The following is a 23,519-nucleotide window of genomic DNA, read 5'->3' on the forward strand; positions in this document are numbered from 1 at the left end:
CACCTAGTTAGATCTAAGACAGACAGACACGAAGGACACAAAGCCATGCCCAAACCCCACACTTGCAACCCACAGGAGACGGCACGGTGTGAGAACATGGAGCTTCACAAAACTGCCTTGGACAGAGCCAGGCCGGTCGGTCTTTCCAGCCTAAGATGACTCCACGTGGCTGCAGACAGAAAACCCTTTCCTGTTGCCCACTTCCGGATCCTTTCAGTTGGAAACTCTGCCAGGGATTGGGACCGGGACCCCTGAGCCACGGCCCCTCCCAAAGAAGGAGTCTCTCCCACCTGTCCTTCCATCAGGAAACGGCCGAGCCCCCTTTTCACACCTGCCCGGTGCCAACACCGCGCTCTTCTCTAGGGGAAGTGTCCTGCCGCTGCCCGTACTCACCCTCTCGCCAGAGTCGCCAGGAGGCCCAGGTGGGCCCTGGGTGCCCGGCGGCCCGCTGATGCCCTGCAGGGGAGAACAAAGAAGAGCCCTTTGTCGCGGCCCCTGGATCAGCTGAAGGGGACAGGAGATGGAGGGCATGCCTCCCTTGCCCCCTTGCCCTCCCCCCCGACCATGGCACACACACATCCCCAGACTCTTACCGGAGGTCCTTCAGGGCCAGGGGGCCCTTCCACCAACATCCCCTGCGAAGAAAGAGAGAGAAAGATGCTCACCCGGGAGGGGCTGCGAAGCCAAGGCGGGCAGCCGCCGCCACCTCCTGCAGCTCTGGGCCAGGAGAACATTTTCTCTCTTTAGCGTCCCATGAAAGAGACCGTTGTCTGTAACCACCACCCCCCCCCAACCCCAAGGGAAGAGGCTGCGATTTCAGGCCTATTCCGAGATAAGCTCTCTGAGCATCTAAACAAGGCGTCCCGGAGCCTTCGAGCCACCCCGACGGCCTCGGGGGCCCATTCACCGGTCACCCATGCCTTTCCAGGGAACTTTTCACAGCCGCCCAGCAGAGGTAGCTGCGCAAGCCAGAGCTCGAGGGCCAGTGGCCCCCCATCTCAGCCCCACACACCCTTGGGAATGTGTGAGCAAAGGAGAAGGAGAAGTCCAGGACGGGGGGCTCGCCCAGGACAAGGACGGACGGCACCGACCGGCTGTTCAAAGATGCCAGAGGGGGCAGAAACCGCATGAGAGCCGGGGCGGTGCAGAGTGCATCAGGATCCGGGAGACCCAGACTCAACTCCCCACACTGCTAGGGAAGCTCGCTGGCTTATCTTGGGCCAGTCAGACTCCCAGCCTACCCTACCTCGCAGGGTTGTTGTGGGGATAAACTGGAGGAGGAGAGAATGCTGGAGGCCACTTTGGATCCTCACTGAGGAGGAGGAAAGCGGGGTATTAACGAAGTAAATAAATAACTTGCAGAATCTGCATGGTGCATTTATGAAACGCTGCGATTCCTTTGGAGAGAGACGGTGGACCGGGGGGAGCGCGGGGACACGTTTCTCACCCTCTCAGTGGAGAGTGGGGGGGCTTCCAGCAGTAGGGGTGGAAGCATCATGGGGTGGACTCTTGCCTTCTCATAATATGACCAAAATACGACAGCCTCAGTTTAGTCATTTCAGCTTCTAGGGTCAGTTCAGGCTTGATTTCATCTATAACCCACTGGTTTGTTTTTTTGGTGGATATCCGCAACACTCTCCTCCAACACCACATTTCAAGGAATCTACTTTCTTCCTGTCAGCTTTCTTCGTTGTCCAGCTCTCACACCCATACATAGTAATAGGGAATACGATTTCCCCCCTTACTCTGGAGAAAATATAAATCTCCTTGGCTCTGAAATCAAGGAAAAACTGCAGGTTGCCCCGTGAGCGGAGTGGGGCAGGTTCAGGCTCCACCTTCAATAGGTCCCACTTACATCCACCCCACCCCACCCCAGTCCTACTAGAGAGGAAGCTCCGCGCTCCTTCCCCTGAGCCCCCGTCCAGCACCAGCCCCCTCCACGGGACATACCGGTTCGATGACCGCCGGTTCCCCCTTCTCTCCTTTGTAGCCGCGGGCTCCTCGCACTGCCTGTGGGTAACACACATGTAACCGGGAAGAGGGGTCCAGTCAGTATAGTGGAGCCACATGTGCACGCACCCCCTACCCCCCAGTGTGCCCCCTTCTTCAGGGTGCCAGGGCCTATCACCGGGGGGGGGGGGCATTTAGCCCTGGCCTCACATTTACAGAGAGCCTCCAATGTTTACAATTGTTCATTTTCGGACATTTGATAAGATTTGCAATTTGCTTTAATGCGACCTGTCTTTTTAATTTTCTTTACAAGTAGGGGGCTCAAAATCTACAATCTACCCTGCCGGGTGCTCAGGGAGGGCTTCCTCCCCACAAGCCCCCTCTCCTGACAGCTCCAGCCAGGGGTACCCGGGGGGGGGGGGCTGGTCGACATGGCCAAACCGCCTGCAAATCGGGGCTTGCAGGAAACTGGTGTGGAGCCATTGCTTCTCCGTGCAGCCTGCGGTTCTCACGAACTGCAAAACGCACTGGTGTGTTGCGGGCCTGTGCGTGTGCAAAATGGTCATTTCACATGTGCTCCCCTATGAGCACAACTGGAGGGGGGGGCAAGTTGAAATGCTTCCCCCAGCTTGGTTGTGTGAACTTTAGTCCAAGGCAAAATCTAATTAGCAGATGCCAGAAGAATCGTTGAATAAAAACTGAGTAAGGCCCAGGGGGACTGAACACGAAACACAATGCCGGATTAAAGAGGAAGCCAATCTCACGATGCAGAATTGGGTAAAAACTCTGCTGCTAAGTACACGGAGATAAATCCGAGAGTTTCAGATCATCACCCACAATGCAAGTAGCAAAAAATCCTAGACGTGCATATTGGGGGGTGGGATTTTGGGGGGAGTAACCTCTGCATTGTGAATGCCGTGAAATTCAGTCCTTGAGGCCAGGCCAGCCGGGATGTCCTCAGATCGGGGCCATCACCGATGAGCAGTTAATTAAACGGTGACGACGCCGGCGGCTCTGCAGGACTGAACTAACTAACGGGAACATTTTCCAGGCCTTGGAAGGCTGGTTTTGAGGATGTCCTGCTTGAAATAAGAAGAAATCCCAGATGTTTTGGCCCCTTTAGGGTCTCTCTTTTGAATCAGAGAGGGGCCAAACAAAGGGGGGGGTCAGCTCCCAAAGATTCTTCCCACCCCTGCAAAGCCCCCTCCCCGTTCCAGATCTCTGGGATTCCTACAGACAACCCCAGCAGCCGGCCCCTCGGCCCCTCGACCTCAGAGGCAGATGCTGTGGGGAGGAGGTCTAGAGGGGGGAGGCATTTAGGGATGGGGGTGCCCTTCCGAGGTGGTAGCGTGGCGTGCAAATTACCGTGTCCCATTTGGGGGCTTCTGCCCTCCCCCCAAATTGGTAATTGAGACCAGCGCTAGGACCATCCTAGGAAAGGGGGGGGGGCTCTCCCAGAGGTGGCCCTGTAGTGCGATGACATCATTGGGCACGTGATGACATCACAGAATGGGAAGGGAGGACCGAAGAGACTCAACACTACGATTGCCAGGATGGCACAAACCACACAACCAAATATCGACAGGTGAAGAAAGGAGCGTGGCGCCATCGCAGGTTGTGACATTATAAAGGAGACGGGACACCACGGGAGGCAGGAATCAAATAATAAAATCACCACATAACAAGCATAAAACCACTAACAGCGGCAGGAAATGAGGGCAGGGCAGGAGAGCAAGAAGTCAGGGTCGCCTACTGGGGTTGCCACGTCCCACCTGGCCACCAGCAAGGAATGGGAGGGGAGGGTTAGGGTTGCCAGATCCAGGTTGGGAAAGTCCTTGAAATTAGGGGGTGGGCCCTGGGGAGGGCAGGAACCTCAGCGGGGTCCAGTGCCACAGAGTCCACCCTTCAAAGCCCCCCCCCTTTTCTCCAGGGGAACTGATCCCTGTCGCCTGCAGGTCAGTTGTAATAGTGGGAGATCTCCAGCCACCACCTGGCGGTTAAGTAATCAAAAAATTACCTCGTGCTGAGGAAGCGGTGGAAAAATAAAATGAAACAGCACTGATGACTAATTGGAAATATAATCACATCAAAAGAGAACAAGGTGCCAAAAAGGCAAAAACAAGAAATGAACAATAAGGCTACAAGATATACAATCATTCAAAAAGTCCCAGAAGGTGCATACAAAGTCCTGGGATCGTAACCCACAACGTGGTGTGGAATCCTCTGCTCAAGGTGCAGTCTACCCGAGTCTTGGAGGAAAAGCCGAAGATGAGAGCGGAGACGCCCAACACGGATGATGCAGCGAGGCAGATCACGGAGCCCCATGATCAGAGTAGAAAATCCCCGAGATGGGAACCCGGTGCAAATCCCATTTTGCGGGTTCCCCCACCTGCAATTTAACGGGTCGGCTGGTCTTGCCCACATAAAGAAGCCCACTAGCATTCCGTCTGTATGAGTCGTGTATGTTCACTCAGCAATGTGGTATGTATTACGGTACATTGTATGTATTTTGCTGCTCTGGGGGCTTGTTTATTTAAACAATCACTTCATTATAGTCCCATATTTACAGATAGATATTCATCCATTGTGACTACAATTCCCGATAGACAAAGCACCTGCAAAATGGGATTTGCACCGGGTTCCCATCTCAGGGATTTACTACTCTGATCACGGGGCTCCATGATCTGTCTTGCTGCATCATCCGTGTTGGGTGTCTCTGCTCTCATCTTCGGTTTTTCCTCCAAGACTCAGGTAGACTGCACCTTCAGCAGAGGATTCCACACCACTTTGTGGGTTACGATCCCAGGACTTTGTATGCACCTTCCGGGAATTTTTGAATGATTGTATATCTTGTAGCCTTATTGTTCATTTCTTGTTTTTGCCTTTTTGGCACCTTGTTCTCCTTTGATGTGATTATATTTCCAATTAAGTCATCGGTGCCGTCTCATTTTACTTTTCCACCCCCTGGAGGTTGGCAACCCGATAGCCACCATAGCAAACAGGAAGTAGCCTCGTGTGGGAAAGGAAGCAGCCCCTCCCTCCCCGAGTGGTGGCACAGGTGGCAGGAAATGACAGCTTCTAACAGGAAGTGACACGGAACCAGCCAGAAACGGGCCACATTAAACAGGAAGTGACGAAAACAAACTGCAGCCGCGGCCACCACAACAAAACAGGTAAAACTGCAGAGGCACAATGAACAGGAAGAGATGCAAGATGCGGGGGGACAAGAAGCCACGTTGCAACTTTGCAGCCAACGGCACCAACAAAACGAGGGGGGAACAGCGACAAACAGACGAAGGACATTGGTGGTGCAAGTCACCAGCCAATCAGAACGGCAGCCAATAGCAAGAGGAAGTGACATCACAGCACTCAACGACCACTGCAACAAACAGGAAGCAGATCCTCCAGACAGGAAGGCGCAGCGGTGCCACGACATCAGTGGAGAGGGGAGCGTGCCCACCGCCCAGGAAGTGCCCCCAGACCCCGCCAGGAGAGGGGGGGCCCTCCCGGCACGCCACTTACGCCTCCGCTGTGGGGGAGGGTCTCGGCCGAGAGCCCCGGGCCCAGCTCGGACGGCTCCGCCCCCTGGCCGTAACTAGCCTGGCCGTAGCCGTACTCCGGCCCCTCTCCGGGCACGTCCTCCTCCGCGAACACGTCCTCCTCGATGGGATGGGGGCCGGACACTTCCTCCTGATATGCGCCCCCCACCCGAGACAGGGACCCAACAACACGTTAGAGGAGACCGTGGTGCTCGGCCCCCCAAACCTCCCCCCCACGTCCCTCCTTTGCCAGGGAACCAATGCCACACGTGCAAGCTCAGCGCCAGAGAGCCCAGAGCACCCCCACCCCAACCTCTGCTCTGGGACCACTAGCCCCCCCCCACCTTCCCAAAGAGCGCTCTGGATCCGGCCCCCTTCCCCTGCCCCACCTGGCCCCAACCAGTAAAGGTCGCTACGATGCACCTGACCCTCTTTCCAAAGGGGTCAGGAACAGGCAAGCTGTCAGAAGCCCCCTCCCTCTAGGGGCAGGGGGTCCCCAACCTCTGGGCTTCTGACACACCACAGCAGGCACAGCCCCAAAATGGCAGCCGCAAGAGGCGGAGCCGGAGACAAAATGGCTGCCGCAAGAGGCGGAGCCAGAGCCAAAATGGCTGCCGCAGCACGTTAATTGGCACAAGCCAATTAAATCTCCAATGGCCAATCAGAAGCGTTGCTAGGCAAAAGCCCCACCCATTTTCTAAAGACACTTTGCAGGTGGAGCCACCTGGGGGACCGCCACCCCCCCGGCTCCGGTGCCTTCCTCCCCCCCTCCAGTCTCATGCCAGGGAAGGGGGGGCGTTTACCTCCACCTGTGGCGATAAGGATGCAGGAGAGGACACCTCCCCTGCGGGGCTCTCCTCCCAATAGTTGACCTCGGCGTCAGGTGGGAGGGTGTAGTCATGGTATTCCTGAACCCCCCAGGACTCCTCCGTGGGGAGCAGACCCACATCCTTGGGGTGGGGTGGGGGGGTGGGTTGTTTACCAACCAGCACACGTGGAGGCGGAAGGGATGAAAGCCAGGGAGACACGTGGAACGTGTGGGTGGGTGCGAGGGCGCACGGGATGGTGGGTGCGTTGGAGAACCAGTGGAAGGAAGGGGTGGTGGGAGCAGAGAGGGTGGAGGTGGAGGTGGGTTGAATCGATGGACGGGAAAGGGGATGAGGCAGGAAAGGGAGAGGAGGGCAGGAGAAGGAAAAAACAAGAGATACCATTAGTACAGACCTGTTCTCTTGCGCCCTGAAGGCAGAAGAGGAGGAATCCCCCATCCTAGATCATTTTTCCACCACGGAACAAATTGATCTTGGGGGGGGGGCAGAACCATACCTCTCACTGGGATAAAGAAGCCAGTACTGTATGGGGTTGGGGGTCTGTATTTGGGAAGGGGACGTTCAAGAGAAACGCAGAGCCAGAAACTGGAGGGTGGGGCAGGGATTGTCCTGATTCCTGCCCAGCCTCGGCTCAACAGGGAGCGTCGCGTTCACAAGTTTCCTGGCTCTGACATTCCCCTCGCCTGGGACGTCTTCCCAATGACCCCATATCTCGGGAACATGCACGACACAGTTAACGGAGACACCGTTGCACACAGATGGGTGGGGGGGACACAGAGAGAGAGACATACATGGAAGACAGGGGTGGGGTGTTTGGGGGGAGAGGGCAGTGTTCCTTGCCCTCCACCCAGGATCCCAGGCCGTGCCTGGCACCGGTCTGCATCCTTTCCTCTTGCTCTACCTGCTGGTAGCTGTTGCCCTGCTTCCGGACGCCGCCAGCGCCAGCGTAGGCCTGGTTCCCGCTTTTGCCCAGGGAGTTTTTCGTGGCTGAGGATTTGCCCCCGGAAGTCGCCTTGGTGGTGCTGCCGCCGCCCCCACTGTAGGACTTCCCATTGCCAGAGGGGGACTTCCCGTTGCCGGGATACTTCCCGTTGTTGGGGGACTTCCCGTTGCCAGGATATTTCGAGTTACTGGGGTACTTCCCATTTTTGGTCCCCGTCTTGGCATAGCTGGGCGACGTGCCCATCAGCTGGCGCTTCTGGGGCTGCTTCGGTTTGGGTTTGGCGGGGGTCCTGGCCTTGGCTGCTTTCTAGTGATGGTGGCCGCGAAGGAAGAGGTGAAGGTCATGGTGAGGATGATGATGGTGATGATGAGGCGGATGATGAAGAAGAAAAGCAACAGGCACAGAGAGCAAAGACAAACCCGGGCGTGAGTCTCGCAGCAGCAACAGCCTAGGGGCCGGCTGCCCCCAAACCCCACCCCCCACATCCGCCCTTCCCTCCTACATCCTGCCTGGCACCAAGCCACGGAATTTGGCCCAACCAACCCACATATTAAGCAAAGCCAGAGTCTGAGCCTGTGCAGAGTACCCTGCCCACGCTCGCTCAGCCATCATCCGACTCACAAAACTGCCATGCCGAATCTCGGCCAGTTCAGGCAGAAGGAAGCCCTGGCCCACTCGGGGGGGGGGCATGCCCTCCGGACCTTCACAGGGGCCCGAAGCAAGGCGCCACAGCTGAGGAGCCCCCCACTCACCCCTCGGCCACAAGAAAGGCCACGGAAGGGAGCCCGGAACTGCCCACCTGCCCTGGGCCCCTCGTCTTGGTGCAGAGGAAGTGGATGCCCCTCTCTGACCCTCTCACCTAGCACAGGTGAGCCCCTGCCCACACCTTCCCCACCCCATTCATAACCCAAGATGGCTGACTGTGGGGTTTTATGCCCTCCGGGGTGGGTGGGACGGGGTTTGCCTCCACCACAGCCAGCCCAGCCCTGGTTTCTGAAGCAAGAACGGGGCTCGTGACAAAACGCGGAAGGGGGGGCAGAGCAGAAGGCTCAACACCATCCAGCCTATGGGGAGACTCGTTTATGCCGTTCGGAGGAGTTGCCCCCGGCACGGGGCATCGTTTTCAGATCAATTTCACGCTGCCGTTTTAGCCGCATGGTTAGAGCGTGGTTTCCCGTGGTTTTGCTGCTCTTTCAGAGTTCAGTTTTCTGCACAGTTGTTTTTCACTTAACCCCAGAGCTAACTTATTACTAATTTCAGGGTTTTGCTGCTACAAATTTGTTGTGATTGTTGGAAGTGGCCTTGGAAATGTTTATTAAGGGAGCGGCGTGCAAACGCTTCATATAAACACGGCCCCTTCAAAGGAATCAGGAAGGCTCTGCCTCGTCTGCTATCCCGCAAGGTGGGGCGGGGAGGGGGTCAAACAAGCACCGGACGTGACAGATGGGTCACTTGGTCAGTTGGTTGAGATTGGGGGGTGGGGCTGCCCTTGGCTGGCTCGCGGGCCGGATAAGAGCTCTCAAGGGGCCGGATTCTGCCCGCAGGCCTTACGTTTGACACCCCTGCCGTAAGGGCTGAAATGCGGAGTCGCTTGGCGGCTCTTTCTTAAGAGACCGAGCGAGATTCGAGTCCAGGAGCACCGTAGAGACCGACGAGGTATTCAGAGGATGAGCTTTGGAGAGTCAGAAACTCCCTTTGTCAGATACCAGAGCTGGGACTCTCGGAAAGCTCAGATCCCTAAAATGTGGTTGGTCTCTCAGGTGCTAACTGAACTCGAATCCAGCTCTTCCGCCGCAGTCCAACACGACGACCCTCCCGAAACTCAGCTGAGTGGCTGGGATCTCACGCAGGTCATTTAATAAAAGCAATACATTTCCAAGGCCTCGTAGTGAATGTTTTGAACTTAGATGGTTCTTAATCCGTTACGCACTCGGAGTCCCAGTTGTCTGGGAGGAAGGGGGGAATCTAAATATGTGAAATATCAAACAAATCAGCCAGCGAGCGGCTGAAGCTCAGACAACATTCAGCTCCTGGGCGCAGGGGAGGGGTGTTTTGGGAGCCTGCCCGTGACATCGCAAGGGTACAGGAGTCAATTAGGGCACACGCCCACCCTCAACGTAGGCATGCCTAGGGGCAGCCGCCCCCTCCGCTACCCAAGCACACACAGATTCCACTTCTCAGGAAGCGGAGAAGGGGTGTCGAAAAGCCGTTTGCACCCATATCTTTTATGCATGGCTGTTTCACTCGTCGTCATCCCTCTGACGACTTCGGGTCTTGGTTTGGATCGTGCATCCTGTTTCCGACCGTCAGAGGCTGACTCGCTCTCTCCCTGTGTTTCACCATGTTTTGCCCGCGTTTTCAAATTCGAGACAAAACCGGCCCCTCAAAACGCGGGCTAGACGCGGGGAAACGCAGGGGGAGAGCGAGGCGACCTCTGACGGCATGCACGACCCAAACAAGGGCCCGAAGTCGTTGGGAGGAGTGAGGGTGAATGAAACAACCGTGCATAAAAGACCTGTGTCAGAAAAGAACATTTTAAAGGGCATTTTCCAAACGTGCTCAAATATAACGACTCTCTGGAAAAACAGTTTACTTATGAGCAGGGAAATGTCACGTGTGTCAACTAGCAGTTTGTCTGTGAAAAATGCTGCTGGAAGGAAACAGTTTTTAAAAACACTGGGCCAATCCTGTTAACCAGGACACGGGGCCAATCCTGTCACCAACCTAACCTGAATTCAGTCGGTTCGAGTCAGTCTGTGAAGAACTAGCAGCAAAAGTTGCTGACTTCAGCCAGGAAGGTGAGAACAGCGACGTCACTGGCAAAGGGCACGTTCTCCCCGCTCATGAATGAACAGAACCATAAATTCTGCACATGGTAAAAGACATGGAAACATGTCTGTACCGGTGCCATCTTGGACAGGCGAGCCCTACATCTGGGCAAAGGGGGGGGGAGAGTTTCCATCCCAGGCTGTTACTGAACGGCTGGTCCTTTTGGCTCCCCTGACCGTATCCAGGATCGGCCAGGACCCTGGATCAACTCTGCTTCTCGGCATCTGCATCTCAGCCAGCCGGCTGTTAAGTAGAAAACTTGGAAGCCCGTGGCCCTGTGCTGGGCGTGGTCACAACATTTCGTCCCCAGAAACAGGGGCCGGTGCTGCCGTCGTCATTCTGACACAGGCCGCCTCTTTGAAGGAGAACTTGACTCGTCCCGTCTCCACAGAAAAAACGGAGTACAATTCTTTTGGATAAAATAAACACATGGTTTATGGGAAACTGCACCTGTGGGATTTCCTCCCACCTGTGGGATTTCACCATGAATCCCATCCTCTGTTTCCAGGGCCACGGATTCGCCCAGAAAATCTCTCAGGCCCACAAAGCTGTGACAGCTCTCATCTGCATCAAATGAACTCTTTGGTTTTGCAAATGCCCCCGATGTCCCTGCATGAATGTGTTTTGCAGCTACACTGCATCATGGGCTCTGCAGTCTGCAGAGGACTACACAGAATGCAATGCATTGCAACTGCGATCGAAGCCTTCACACAGGGAGAATGGCTTAAACAACTGCTGCCGAGTGAGCAAACAAAGATTCTGCATTTGCGTGGGGGAGGGGGAGGGAAATTATGGGGATGACCACCCAAGCTATGGCATTGGCTTAAAAAAAAAAAAACAAGCAAATCCTCTATCGCAGTTGTGTGGCCCCCAGCAAACAACCACCCCCAACCCAGCAATAGCCCCTTGCCTCATCCTTCTCCCTCCTTCATCCACTTAGAAAAACTCAAGAGTCGCTTGCAGCCAAACTGTCTTCCGTCATCGCGTGCCACCCCAAACTCTGCTCCCTCCCTTGGAGGGGGAGGGAGGGGGCCTCAGGGCCAAAAGAGCCAGATGGACTTCCCTGCCAGCCACAGAGTAGTAGAGAAGGACGAAACAAATGGGTAGACGTAGACAGATGGACGTGGTTGGGACAAACCGGATGGATTGCACAGCCACACGAGGAGGACAGATAGACAGATGTTCTGGGGAGGAGCAGAAACTGCCCCTCCCTTTACCTGCTCACTGGCTCCCCCCGGCGGCACCAGGGGAGAATCCGTCCCGTCCTGCCTAGGGCCGTAATAGTAGGTGTACCCGTAATAGTCCTCCGCGTCCTCAACAGAGTACTGAAGAAAAGCAAGAGAGGTGAGTCTTTCTTCCTTTTTTAAGGCCTTGTGACGGCCCACCTCAGGGAAGGGCGCTCTCCGGCCACGGAGGATTCCTGACGGGGCCAAATTAGCACAGGAAAAGCAGAAGACACAGACTTGACCCGTCTTATCCCTTCCTACAGATTAATCCCATTGCTTTTAGTCCTGGAGGTGCCTGCGGAGAGACATCTTTGGGACTCGGGATACGTTGGGGTGAGGAAAATGCTCCAGAGGGCATGTACCAGTGGTTTGGGGGCAGAAGCTCTCCTGGATCGGCAGGACCTGGGACAGGGAGGGGCTCCCGCTTCTGGGGTATCTTCTTGGAGATTTAGTGGCATTCATAAAAACCCAGGTCGGGATGGGGGGGGGGGTCCCCAAAGCTGAGAAGCCACTGCTCCAGGAAGAACTAAAGTCTTCTTGCAGATTGGATGGCAATTTGACCACCCCCCCATGGGTTCCACACGGCCAGCAATGGCCAATGCCCACCCATAGAACTCTCCTCTAACCCTCAAGCAGCCTCAGCTAGTGACCGTGTTGTGGCAGTGAGTTCCACAAGTCCAGTGTGGGTGGAGGAGAAGAGAAGAGGGGGCCGTCACCCGCGTGGCTTGTTTGGGCATTGTGGGAAACAGGATGCGGGACCGGCTGGACACATGAACACATGAAGCTGCCTCCTACTGAACCAGACCCTTGAGGGTCCATCGAAGTCAGTATTGTCTACTCAGACCGGCAGCGGCTCTCCAGGGTCTCACGCAGGGGTCTTTCACATGACCTACTAGCCTAGTCCCTTTAACTGGGGATGCTGCCGGGGATTGAACCTGGGACCTTCTGCATGCCCAGCAGATGCTCTAACACCGAGCCACGGCCCCTCCCTCTTTGGTCTGATCCAGCATGGCTATTCTGACATTCTTAAGAATGAACAAAGATGGCAACCTCTGGCTTTTCTTTGAAGCCAGCAAAGGGAACCATGCAGTGGAGCACGGCACAGGAGAACGGCCGCGGGTGATCCTGTTTGGCTGCAGGCGCCCTGCCCTGCTCTCACTGCACCGTTGAACGTATCGTGCCTCACAGTTCTTGCTGTGCTTTAAATTTTGGCGCTCCCGCGGCGTGGCTTATTTAGAAGGCTCCCTCTACTGACGGCGTCAACTTACACTGTGGAATCTGCCTTGAGCCCCAGTGAGAAAGGGGAACAATAAATAAAGGAAATAAGATATAAACCAACGCAGGCACCGGAACATTTGTGCCTAGACAAAAATGCCCGAATTGCTGTGCTCCAGGATCCCTGGCAACTGGAGGGTCTTGGACGGTAAATATCCTTTGGGGGGGGGGACATGGTGCATCCCCCCCCCCGGGGCAGGATCCGTGCCAGCAGAACCCGTGAGCGGATGGAGCTTTGGGGTGGGGCCAGCCAGCCCCACCCCAAACAGCCTTCCCAGGTGCTGCTTCGCACCCAATGCACCCCCCAAATACGCCTCTCTAGGCAGGTGGGCCGTTGCTCAACCTGGCCAAGCAAAGGCCTCTTCCTCGTCCCACTGCTTTTGCAGGCTGGTGCCAGATATGCCTGCCGGTAGCGTGGAGGGACAGATGTGAGCCACCCGCTGCACCAATTCCCTCTCCTGGCTCAGCCCTGCCACTCACCTGGGGCCTGCTGGGCCTCTGCTGGGCCTCCTGAGCTTGGGGTTTGTGGGCAGCAGCGTCGCAGTCGGGGCTGTGGTGCTCGCAGTAGTCGTAGGCGGCCTGGGGGCTGGTAGAGATCAGTAGCTGCTGGATGTCGCCCTGCGGGGAGAGAAGGGGGTGAGCCTCGCCTGGCCCCCGGGCGGGGCGGGGCGAGGGGGCAGGGAGGGGCCCCTACCTCAAAGACCTCTTCGTCCAGGAGGCGGGTGCCAAAGACGGTGATGCCGCGGGTGTCGATGACCGGCTGGCCGCCGCGGGGCAGCGGCCGCGACATCTTCTTCTTGCAGTCCAGGAAGAGTGTCACCTGCTTCTTGCTCACACTCAGCGCCACTCGGTGCCACCTGGGGGAGACAGGAGGGGTGTGGGGGGCTGTGCAAGAGGAAGGAGACCCCCACACACACCAGAACAGACCTGAGGGAGAGAAGTCAGGAAGGGGGGGGCAGCAGCGGTGCTTGAGGGACCCTGAGGAGGGGCAGCGGAAGGAAGAGCCGGACTGGGGGGCTCCCTATCCCCTGTGGGGCAGAGGGGGGCAGAGTTTATATGGCGGCAAAGCCCCAAGGAAAGCGAGGAAGGAAGATACACTGCAGGGTTGGCTGGATCTCCCCAGGCAGAAGCGCTCCTTCTTTGCACAATCCCATCGACCTCAGCTGGAGGCGCAAGGAGCTATTTCATAGAATCATAGAGTTGGAAGGGACCACCAGGGTCATCTAGTCCAACCCCCTGCACAATGCAGGAAATTCACAACTACCTTCACCCCCCACACCCCCAGCAACCTCTACCCCATGCCCAGAAGTTGGCCAAGGTGCCCTCCCTCTCATGATCTGCCTGAGGTCACAGAATCAGCATTGCTGACAGATGGCCATCTAGCCTCTGCTTAAAAACCTCCAGGGAAGGAAGAAGAAGAAGAAGAGTTGGCTTTTATATGCTGACTTTCTCTGCCATTTAAGGGAGAATCAAACTGGCTTACAATCACCTTCCCTTCCCCTCCCCATAACAGACACCCTGTGAGGTAAGTGAGGCTGAGAGAGCTGTGACTAGCCCAAGGTTACCCAGCTGGCTTTGTGTGTAGGAGTGGGGAAGCAAATCCAGGAGAGCCCACCACCTCCCGAGGAAGCCTGTTCCACTGAGGAACCGCTCTAAGTGTTAGAAAAATTCTTCCTAATGTCTAGACCAGTGGTTCCCAACCGTTTTTTGACCAGGGACCACTAGGACTTTTTTGTTCGGTGCAGGGACCCCAAGGTTCAAAATAAAAATTCTGAGAATTTGAAAATAAACTTTAATCATAACTGTTAGTTAAACATTAAACTTAGAATAATATTTGAATATATATTTTTATAATAGAGAACTTTTAATTGAAAATATTAATTTATTATGGGTTTATAACTTTGTTTCGCAGACCTTAATTTAGTTCTCGCGGACCCCTGGGGGTCCATGGACCCCTGGTTGGGAACCAGTGGTCTAGACGGAAACTCTTTTGATTTAATTTCAACCCGTTGGTTCTGGTCTGACCTTCTTGGGCAACAGAAAACAACTCGGCCCCATCCTCCTCTAAATGACAGCCCTTCAAGTACTTGAAGATGGTTATTTGGGGAACTTAAATCCCCCTTCCAGCCCCCCCGGCTGTGTGAACTCCTAATTTGGGGAACTGAAATCCCCCTTCCAGCCCCACCCCTGCCTGGGGATGAAACATGTCTCTGGGCCTCTAGTCTAGTGAGGACTAGAAACCTCCATTCTTAAAGCTCAAGGAATTCCAATAAACAAGTTCATCGCTGCATGAAGAAGTATTTCACTCTGCCTGTCCTCAATCTGCCATAACACATTTGGGGACCTCAAGAACTCTCACTGCCAGCTGTACTTCATCCCTCCCCCCATACTAACCCCCCAGCCCCAGCCTGGTCACTTCACTTCTGTGCTCACACACACACAGGATGGTTTACCCATTCCTCCCTGGCCAGCTGGTTTTGAGGGTCTCTGGTGGCACTTCGTGAAGGGCCGGGGAGAAAGTGCACATGCGCATGCATGTGTTTCCCCCCCCCAAAAAAACCCACAGGTACTGAGAAAGTTGTTCCTGTCTCAAAGGGGGAGAGGAAGACACCCCGGGCGTCACTCTAGAAGCTCTGACTTGACAGCCCTTTCCTCCACCACCACCAAAGTTTTTTCCCCTTCCCTTCGCTTTCTGTTCCGGGCATTCATTCATGAATCCACAAATAATGAGCAGTCCTAGGGTTTTTTGTTTGTTTGTTTTGTTTTTGCAGGTAGGGGGAATTAAGAACTTTTCTTCCATTATTTTTACAATTGCCATAGCACCGTTATAAAACTACAATAATAAAAATTAAAATAAAATAGCGAGCAGCGCCTGTGAAAGCAAAGTGAAAAGCAGTAATCACTCTGTCCCCCTTCCAGAAACACAAGGACGGACAATTAGCCAGTTATTCCCCTGGTGGATGGGCACTGGGGAGGGGGCCGTGGCTCAGTGGTAGAGCATCTGCTTGGCATGCAGAAGGTCCCAGCTTCAATCCCCAGCATCATCTCCAGTTAAAGGAACCAGGCAAGTAAGTGATGTGAAAGACCTCCGCCTGAGTCCCTGGAGAGCCGCTGCCGGTCTGAGTAGACAACACTGACTCTGATGGACCCAGGGTCCGGTTCAGTATAAGGCAGCTTCATGTGTTCACTGCTAGGTTTTTCTGGAGAACCAGGTGCCGTACAAGAACCCCATTTACAAATCTGCTTGCACCTGACTGAAGAAGCGTAAACCCTTCAGGAGCCCAAAATGATCCTCTCAGGGCTCATTTCTGTGCCTTTAACAATGAACAGCCTAGCGAGAATTTATCAGATGACGCTTCTCCCTCGGCTGCCTCTGCCCTCATGATAAACTTTGCTTGCTGTTGGAATCGGGTGTCTCACAAAGTTGTTGGTGCCACAGGGAAAAAGCCGGCGGCCCTGTTGGCACTAGAAAGAGCCACTTGGAAAAGGACCGAGTGGGGTGAGCCACAACCTGCCCCGGCTGGAAGGCCCCTCTCAGCTTCTTGGTGGATCTGCCGAGAAGCCCACCTGTGGCTTGGCTCTGGACCCCTGCTTTGCCAAGAGCTTCTCCTTCTTCCCCTTAAGCTCTACTTAGAATAATAGAATCATAGGTCTTTTGTGCATGGCTGTTTCACTCGCAATCACCCCTCCGACTACTTTGGCGCTTTGTGTTGATTATGAATGCCGTTTCCGTCTGTCAGAGGTTGTCTCGCCGTCCCCCTGCGCTTCCCTGCATTTTGCCCATGTTTTCACTGTTTTATCTCAAATTTGAAAACGTGGGCAAAATGCGGGGAAACGCAGTGGGAGAGTGAGGCAACCTCTGATGGTCAGAAACGGCATGCATAATCAACACAAAGACCCAAAGTCGTCGAAGGGGTGACGGCAAGTGAAACAGCCGTGCATAAAAGACCATAGAGTTGGGAGGGGCCATAGAGGCCATCTAGTCCAACCCCCTGCTCAATGGGGGAGCAGCCTAGAGCATCCCTGCCAAGAACTTGTCCAGCCTCTGCTTAAAGACTGCCAGAGTGGGGGAAGGAGCTCACCCACCTCGCTAGGCAGCCCATTCCACTGCTGAACAACTCTTACAACTCCTGACAGAGGACAATCCCAGCTTAATCATTGAATTAGGACCCCAGGGTCAAAGAACCATGAAGAACCATGGATGAACACGAGTTGGTGAAAGAAGACAGGAAGAAGAAGAAGAAGAAGAAGAAGAAGAAGAAGAAGAAGAAGAAGAAGAGCTGGTTTTAATATGCTGACTTTCTCTGCCACTTAAGGGAGAATATACCAGCTTCCAATCATCTTTCCTTTCCAATCCCCACAATAGACACCCTGTGAGGTAGGTGGGGCTGAGAGAGTTCTAAGACAGCGGTGACTAGCCCAAGGTCACCCAGCTGGCTTCATGCGTAGGAGTGGGGAAACAAATCCAATTCACCAGATTAGCCTCCGCCGCTCATGGGGAGTGGGGGATTGAACCCGGCTCTCCAGATCAGAGTCCACCGCTCCAAACCACCACGCTTAACCACGACACCACACTGGAGAGGAGAGGGAGAGGAAGGCAGGCACTCACTTGCCATCGGCCAGGTTGACGCCTCGGAAGATAGGGTAGTCCTCGGGGGCCGGGCGGCCACTGTGGTCCTCGTAGAGGAAGACGGGCGAGCGGCCCAGCTCCACGCCCAGCTGCTGGGTGCCGTGCTGGTTGTAGACGGAGAGCAAGAAGGCCTGCAGGCCGGACTTGGGTTTCACCAGCGCCATGATGGAGAAGTCCTCTGGGAATTTACCTGGGAAGGGAAAGGCAGGCTGAGGACGGCCGTGCAACAGAAAGGGACCCCTCAAGCAAGGGGGCTTCCCAGGAGAAAGGCCCAGAAATCCCTGGGGGGGGGGGCTTTTCCCATGACTGCATCACCTCCCGACTGCTGCAGCCGTGGAAGGCACTGGAGCCTCCGGGGGTCAGAAGAGTGGCAACCTGAGGAGGCCCCTACCTGTGTTCCCCACGGCCACTGGATTTCCACTACCTTCTTACCCTATGGGGAGAAATGCCCTCCATCCTAGAATCCACCTTGGTATTTGATTAATCGAAGGAGGGGCCGTGGCTCGGTGGCAGAGCATCTGTTTGGCATGCAGGTTCAATCAACAGCATCTCCAGTTAGAGACCAGGCAAGTAGGTGATGTGAAAGACCCTTTTCTGCCTGAGACCCTGGAGAGCCGCTGCCGGTCTGATTAGACAATCCTGACTTTGATGGACCAAGGGGCTGATTCAGTACAAGGCAGCTTCATGTGTTCATGGGAGGGGACGTGACTCAGGGGTAGAGCATCTGCTTGGCATGCAGAAGGTCCCAGGTGCAATCCCCAGCATCTCCAGTTAAATGGACTAGGCAAGTAGGTGATGGGAAAGACCCTTTTCTGCCTGAGACCCTGGAGAGCCGCTGCCGGTCTGAGTAGACAAGACTGACTTTGATGGACCAAGGAGGGTCTGATTCAGTATCAGGAAGCTTCATGTGTACATGAAGCATGTACACATGCTCCAGAGGCTAGTACAAGACTGGCAAAAGGGAAAAAAAGCAGGAGATGGGTTGTCTCTTTCTCTCCCCCCTGCCCACCCCCAACACAGAGCATGCCAGTGATGTGAATGGCTCTGGCGAAAGTAGCCCAAAAGGTTTACCACCCTCACACCTCGGCTAGAATGCCACAGCTAAAGTGGCGGAGACGGGGACCGGCCAAGGGCTCAGGGGGCCCCTCCTGGACAGAGGCCAACCAAGAAAGGCTCCAGGGAAAAGCGGAGAGGGCAGAACCTGTGGGCTCTCTTACGAGAAAAGACCTGCCCCGCCCCTCTTGCCCCTCTTCCCTTTCTTAAAAAATGGCACCCCAATCGCCCTGCCCCAGTCCTTTGGCATGTGTCCAGTCCTATCTATACAGGTGAAAAACGATGCCAGGAAAGGAGACCCCCCCCCCAGTCTTTGTTGTTCTTCAGAGGTTCGGGTGGAATAAAATCAGCACCTGGGGCTTCCCCTGGTCTAAGTTGGTCAATCAAGGACTCAGCCTCCCTTAAGGAGACAGGGGGCCATACGGGCAGGTCCTCCATCCTCTCTCAGGAGGGGGCCAGAGAAAACTCTTTATACATATCCTGAAAGTGAGTTGCCCATACAGCCGAAGAAATATGCGACTCTAAAGGAGATGACTCCTTAGATGAGTGTCTTGATATCAGCTTCCAGAATTGGGAGGAGTTCCTCTCTTTGGCTGCCTGTATGACACTCCTCCATGATGCCCGAATGTTTTCTTTCTTTTAGTGAGCGACAATTTGTTTATAGGTTTTCTTCAGGGAGAGAAAAGAGTGTTGAGCTGCTTGTCGTTCCTCTCTGTCAGCTGTTCTATATAAGCCATTATATAGATACCATTACACCCTTTTTTGGCCTCTAAGCATTCCTTGTTGAACCATGATTGTGGGGGGACACCTTTTTTTCCTGCATTTGCACCATTATTGAACGTCAAGAGGGGTTTAAGGTCTTGTACTAGATTTTGATAAGTGCTCAAAGGGTGTCCAGATCACGCAAAGTGATGGTATCGCTCTACTCTGCTCTGGTTAGACCTCACCTAGAGTACTGTGTTCAGTTTGGGGCACCACAATTTAAGAAAGATGTAGACAAGCTGGAACATGTCCAGAGGAGGGCAACAAAGATGGTGAGGGATCTGGAGACCAAGTCCTGTGCGGAAAGGTTGAAGGAGCTGGGTAGGTTTAGCCTGAGAGGGGCTCTGATAACCATGTTCAAGGACTTGAGGGGATGTCATATAGAGGATGGCGCCAAGTTGTTTTCTGTTGCCCCAGGTCGGACCAGAACCAACAGGTTGAAATTGAATCAAAAGAGTTTCCATCTAGACATTAGGGAGAATTTTCTGACAGAGCGGTTCCTCGGTGGCACAGGCTTCCTCGGGAGGTGGTGGGCTCTCCTTCCCTGGAGATTTTTAAGCAGAGGGGCTAGATGGCCACCTGTCAGCAATGCTGATTCTATGACCTTAGGCAGTTCATGAGAGGGAGGGCACCTTGGCCATCTTCTGGGCATGGAGTAGGAGTCACTGGGGGTGTGGGGGGGGAGGTAGTTGTGAATTTCCTGCATTGTGCAGGGGGCTGGACTAGATGACCCTGGTGGTCCCTTCGAACTCTATGATTTTATGGGTCTGAGCCTGATTCCATACCCAAAAAGCCTATGTTATATTTTTGCATTCTTTCAGATGCTAGGGCCTTTTTAAACTTCTGATCCAGCTCTGATGTCCATTTGGCCCGACAGCCCATGTGTTCTGTAGCTGTGACAGATATTGGAGAGTTTAATTTACATTGTAAATGCCATGTTGGTACCAAAGAGCAAGAGTCCAGTAGCACCTTAAAGACTAACAAAAATATTTTCTGGCAGGGTATGAGCTTTCGTGAGCCACAGCTCACTTCTTCAGATCACGAAAGCTCATACCCTGCCAGAAAATATTTTTGTTAGTCTTTAAGGTGCTACTGGACTCTTGCTCTTTTCTACTGCTGCAGATAGACTAACACGGCTACCCACTGTGAATTATCTTCATGTTGGTACAGTTAAAGACATTGAGAGGGGCTATAACAACACTAAATTTTTAATAAATGGAAAAAAAAACCAGGTACAGTGGGCAGGGAAAAAGCAGGGAAGCCCCATAGCTGTTGATGGGTGTCAGCAGCCAAAGCAGCAACCAAAAAAACACACAGTGACCCTGTGTGGGAAATCCCAGGGTCAGATTACTCAGCTTTAAGGTGGACAATGAGGAGGAAGCTGAAATTGTTAAAGATTTTCTGTTCCTCGGCTCCATCATCAACCCAAAGGGAAGGAGATTGAGACTGGGAAGGGTAGCCATAAAGGAGCTAGAAAAGATTCAGAAGTGTTAAGTATGTGTTGCTGGCGACCAAGGTCAAATTAATTCATGCCGTCGTATTCCCTATTACCGTGTTGGCGAACCTATGGCACGGGTGCCACTTCCGGCACGCGTAGCCCTTTCTGCCGGCACGCACTGTTCCTCCAAGCCGCTGGCCTTTCTGGCTCTGCCCCACCCCGGATGGGGGAGGCTGTAGCCCAGGGGTGGGGAACCTCCGACATCATTGGCTGTGGCCCCCGGACTCTCCCACAGAAGCTGCCGCCATTGCCGCCGCTTGAGCGTGCGCGGCCAGCCAGGCGGGTGGGAGAGCGGGGAACAGAAGCCGAGCGCTCACACTCGGCATGGCCGGCGGCTTCTCCGGCGCCCTCTGGGCCTGTGTGGGCGGAGGGGCATGGCTGGTCGGTGGGTGCGAAGGAGGAGCCCTCTGCCCCACCCTGCTCGCCTCTCACAAGCCTGCCGCCGAGCCCCACCGAGTGGCAAATCCAAGGCAAAACCTCCCATGCATAAATGGCCTCTTTCTTTTTCTGTCTCCCTCTGCCCTTTTCTTTCTCTCCCTTGCTCCATTTCTTTCTCCCTTTCTCTCTCTTTTTCTTTCTTTCTCTCCCTCCCTTCCTTCCCTTTCCCCCTCCCTTCCCTTCTTTCCTTCCTTCCTTCCTTCTTTCCCTCCAGCGGCTTCTCCGGCACCCTCTGGGTCTGTGCGGGCGGAGGGGCGTGTAGTCCTATTCCACCTTTGAAGTGCCCACAAGCTATCCTCCAAACACCTTTCCATTTGTCTTGATATGTAGAGAGAAAACACTAAGGAACTAGTTGCCAATCTCCAGGTACTAGCTGGAGATCTGCTATTACAGGTGATCTCCAACCAATAGAGATCAGTTCCCCTGGAAAAAATTGCCACTTTGGCAATTGGACTCTATGGCACTGAAGTCCTTCCCCAAACCCCGCCCTCCTCATGCGCCACCCCAAAAACCTCCCACTCATGGCGAAGAGGAACTTGGCAAACCTAGCCTCTCCCTCTGGGCCCCCTCTGGGGGTGGTATTCAGGTTAAATTGCCGCATTGGCACTCGGCGATAAATAAGTGGGTTTTTGGTTGCAGTTTGGGCACTCGGTCTCTAAAAGGTTCGCCATCACTGCCCTATTACTATGTCTGGGTGTGAAAGTTGGACCATGAAGAAAGCTAACAGGAGGAAAGTTGATTCCTTTGAAATGTGATGTTGGAGGAGAGTTTGACGAATACCGTGAACTGCCAAAAACACACACAAATAAATGGGTTGTAGATCAAATCAAGCCTGAACTGACCCTAGAAGCTAAGATGACTAAACTGAGGCTGTCGTACTTTGGTCACATTATGAGAAGACGAGAGTCACTGGGAAAGACAATCATGCTAGGGAAAGTGGAAGGGACCTGGTTGGCTGCTGTGTGAACAGACTGCTGGACTCGATGGGCCTGGGTCTGATCCAGCAGCAGGGCTTTTCTTAAGACAGCAGGAACAGAGGAAGATCAACACAAGGTGGATTGACTCAATCAAGGCAGGCCCCGGCTTTCTGTTTGCAAGACCTGAGCAAGGCTGTTAACAATCGGAGGTTCTGGAGGTGATTAATTCTTTGAGTCGGAAGCAACTTGAAGGCACTTAACAGACAGAGAGAACTGAGCTTGGGAAGAATTCCTGTCTGATGGGACAGGAAGGATGCTCTCTTTCAACCAGTGCATCAAGGATCGGATGCCGGATGTGTTATTCCTAAACAACGAACACCCTTCTGGCACCTGGAAGATTTGCTGGGGCCAGACCCAGCTCACCAGACGCGTGAGGTAATATCCTTAGCTGGCGGGATCTATCACATTTTCATCCCCTCCTTCCTCTCAAGTGCTCACAATGGCTCACATGGCTCTCTCCCCTCCATTTTAACCTCACAACAACCCTGTGAGGTAGGTCAGCCTGAGAGAGAGAGGGATTTCCCCAAGGTCACCCCATGAGCTTCTATGGCAGAGTGGGGATTCGCACCAAGGACTCCCCACAGCTCCAATCCAACACTCTAACCATTATGTATGGACAGGCAAAAACAGAGGAATGGGCAGGAGAGGTATTGGGGGGGGGGTTAAGTTATTACACAAAAAGGCCAGAAAGGGGGGGCACTGCAAATCCAGATTGGGTCTCCCCCTCAGGTGCACTCGATATTCCTTCTGTTTGCACCTGATGAAGCGGATTTGAGGCCAAAAACAAGATCCCGTCCCAATAAATCAGCAAGGCTCCTGGGTTCCCTTTTGCCCTGGGGAGCATGTGACGTTTTGTCATGCCACGTCTGCAGGTGGTGGGACCCGTGACAGACTCAACCGAGGAAGAAGAGGGAGAAGAAGAGCTGGTTTTAAGCCTCCGCCGCTCCTGTGGAGGAGGAGTGGGGGAATCAAACCCGGTTCTCCAGATCAGAGTCCTCCGCCCCAAACCACCGCTCTTAACCCTGACACCACGCTGGCCATGTAGCACGCAGGAAGAATGGCTACCTTTGGATCCTGGTCATTTGAACAACAAAACACACCTTTTCTAAACTTCAAGTGCCACTATCTCCCGTCAGGAGCACAAGACTTCCTTTCACTGACGCCCGCCTCTCTCTGAGAGGACTGTAAAATCTAAAGACCCTTCCCTCGGGCAGCAAAGGGCCTCTCATAAAGTGAGCAGCGGACGCCAGGCAGAACCTGGGAAAACAGAGCAAACCACAAAGGGGATCGGGCGCGCGGGGTGGTGGTGGTGTCGAGATAGGACAGGCCCCAAAGCAAAAAAGGCCGAGTGGCAGAAACCTGGTCCTTCCACGCTCGGGCCAGAACCAGACTGGGGAATCAGGAACCACGGAAGCCACCGGATCGGAACCCAAGCCAAGTGTCCCATTCCAAGGCAAGAACCTCCGAGCTACAACAGAGGGTAGGGGGCAGGGGGGGGATAGAGGAGACACGAGGTGTGAGACAGGAGTGGGGTGTGATTTGGCATCCCAGAAGGGTCCCGCCTTTCAGTCT

The 23,519-nt window shown here is 54.3% G+C and overlaps 1 protein-coding gene across 1 annotated transcript in view; it reads right to left on the reverse strand.

Moving 5' to 3' along the window:
* Positions 1 to 23,519, reverse strand: part of COL11A2 (collagen type XI alpha 2 chain) — an 80,070-nt gene that overhangs the window by 50,545 nt on the left and 6,006 nt on the right. Inside the window, exons 5-12 of the mRNA XM_056866884.1 lie at positions 17,199 to 17,409; positions 13,284 to 13,446; positions 13,070 to 13,207; positions 11,306 to 11,413; positions 7,218 to 7,565; positions 1,951 to 2,010; positions 594 to 635; positions 394 to 456 (exon numbers count right to left, since the gene is read on the reverse strand). Coding sequence (XP_056722862.1) covers positions 394 to 456; positions 594 to 635; positions 1,951 to 2,010; positions 7,218 to 7,565; positions 11,306 to 11,413; positions 13,070 to 13,207; positions 13,284 to 13,446; positions 17,199 to 17,409 — 1,133 coding nt within the window. The remainder of the gene's footprint in view (positions 1 to 393; positions 457 to 593; positions 636 to 1,950; positions 2,011 to 7,217; positions 7,566 to 11,305; positions 11,414 to 13,069; positions 13,208 to 13,283; positions 13,447 to 17,198; positions 17,410 to 23,519) is intronic.

Source organism: Euleptes europaea, chromosome 1, assembly GCF_029931775.1.
Source record: "Euleptes europaea isolate rEulEur1 chromosome 1, rEulEur1.hap1, whole genome shotgun sequence".
NCBI classification, from domain to species: Eukaryota; Metazoa; Chordata; class Lepidosauria; order Squamata; family Sphaerodactylidae; genus Euleptes; species Euleptes europaea.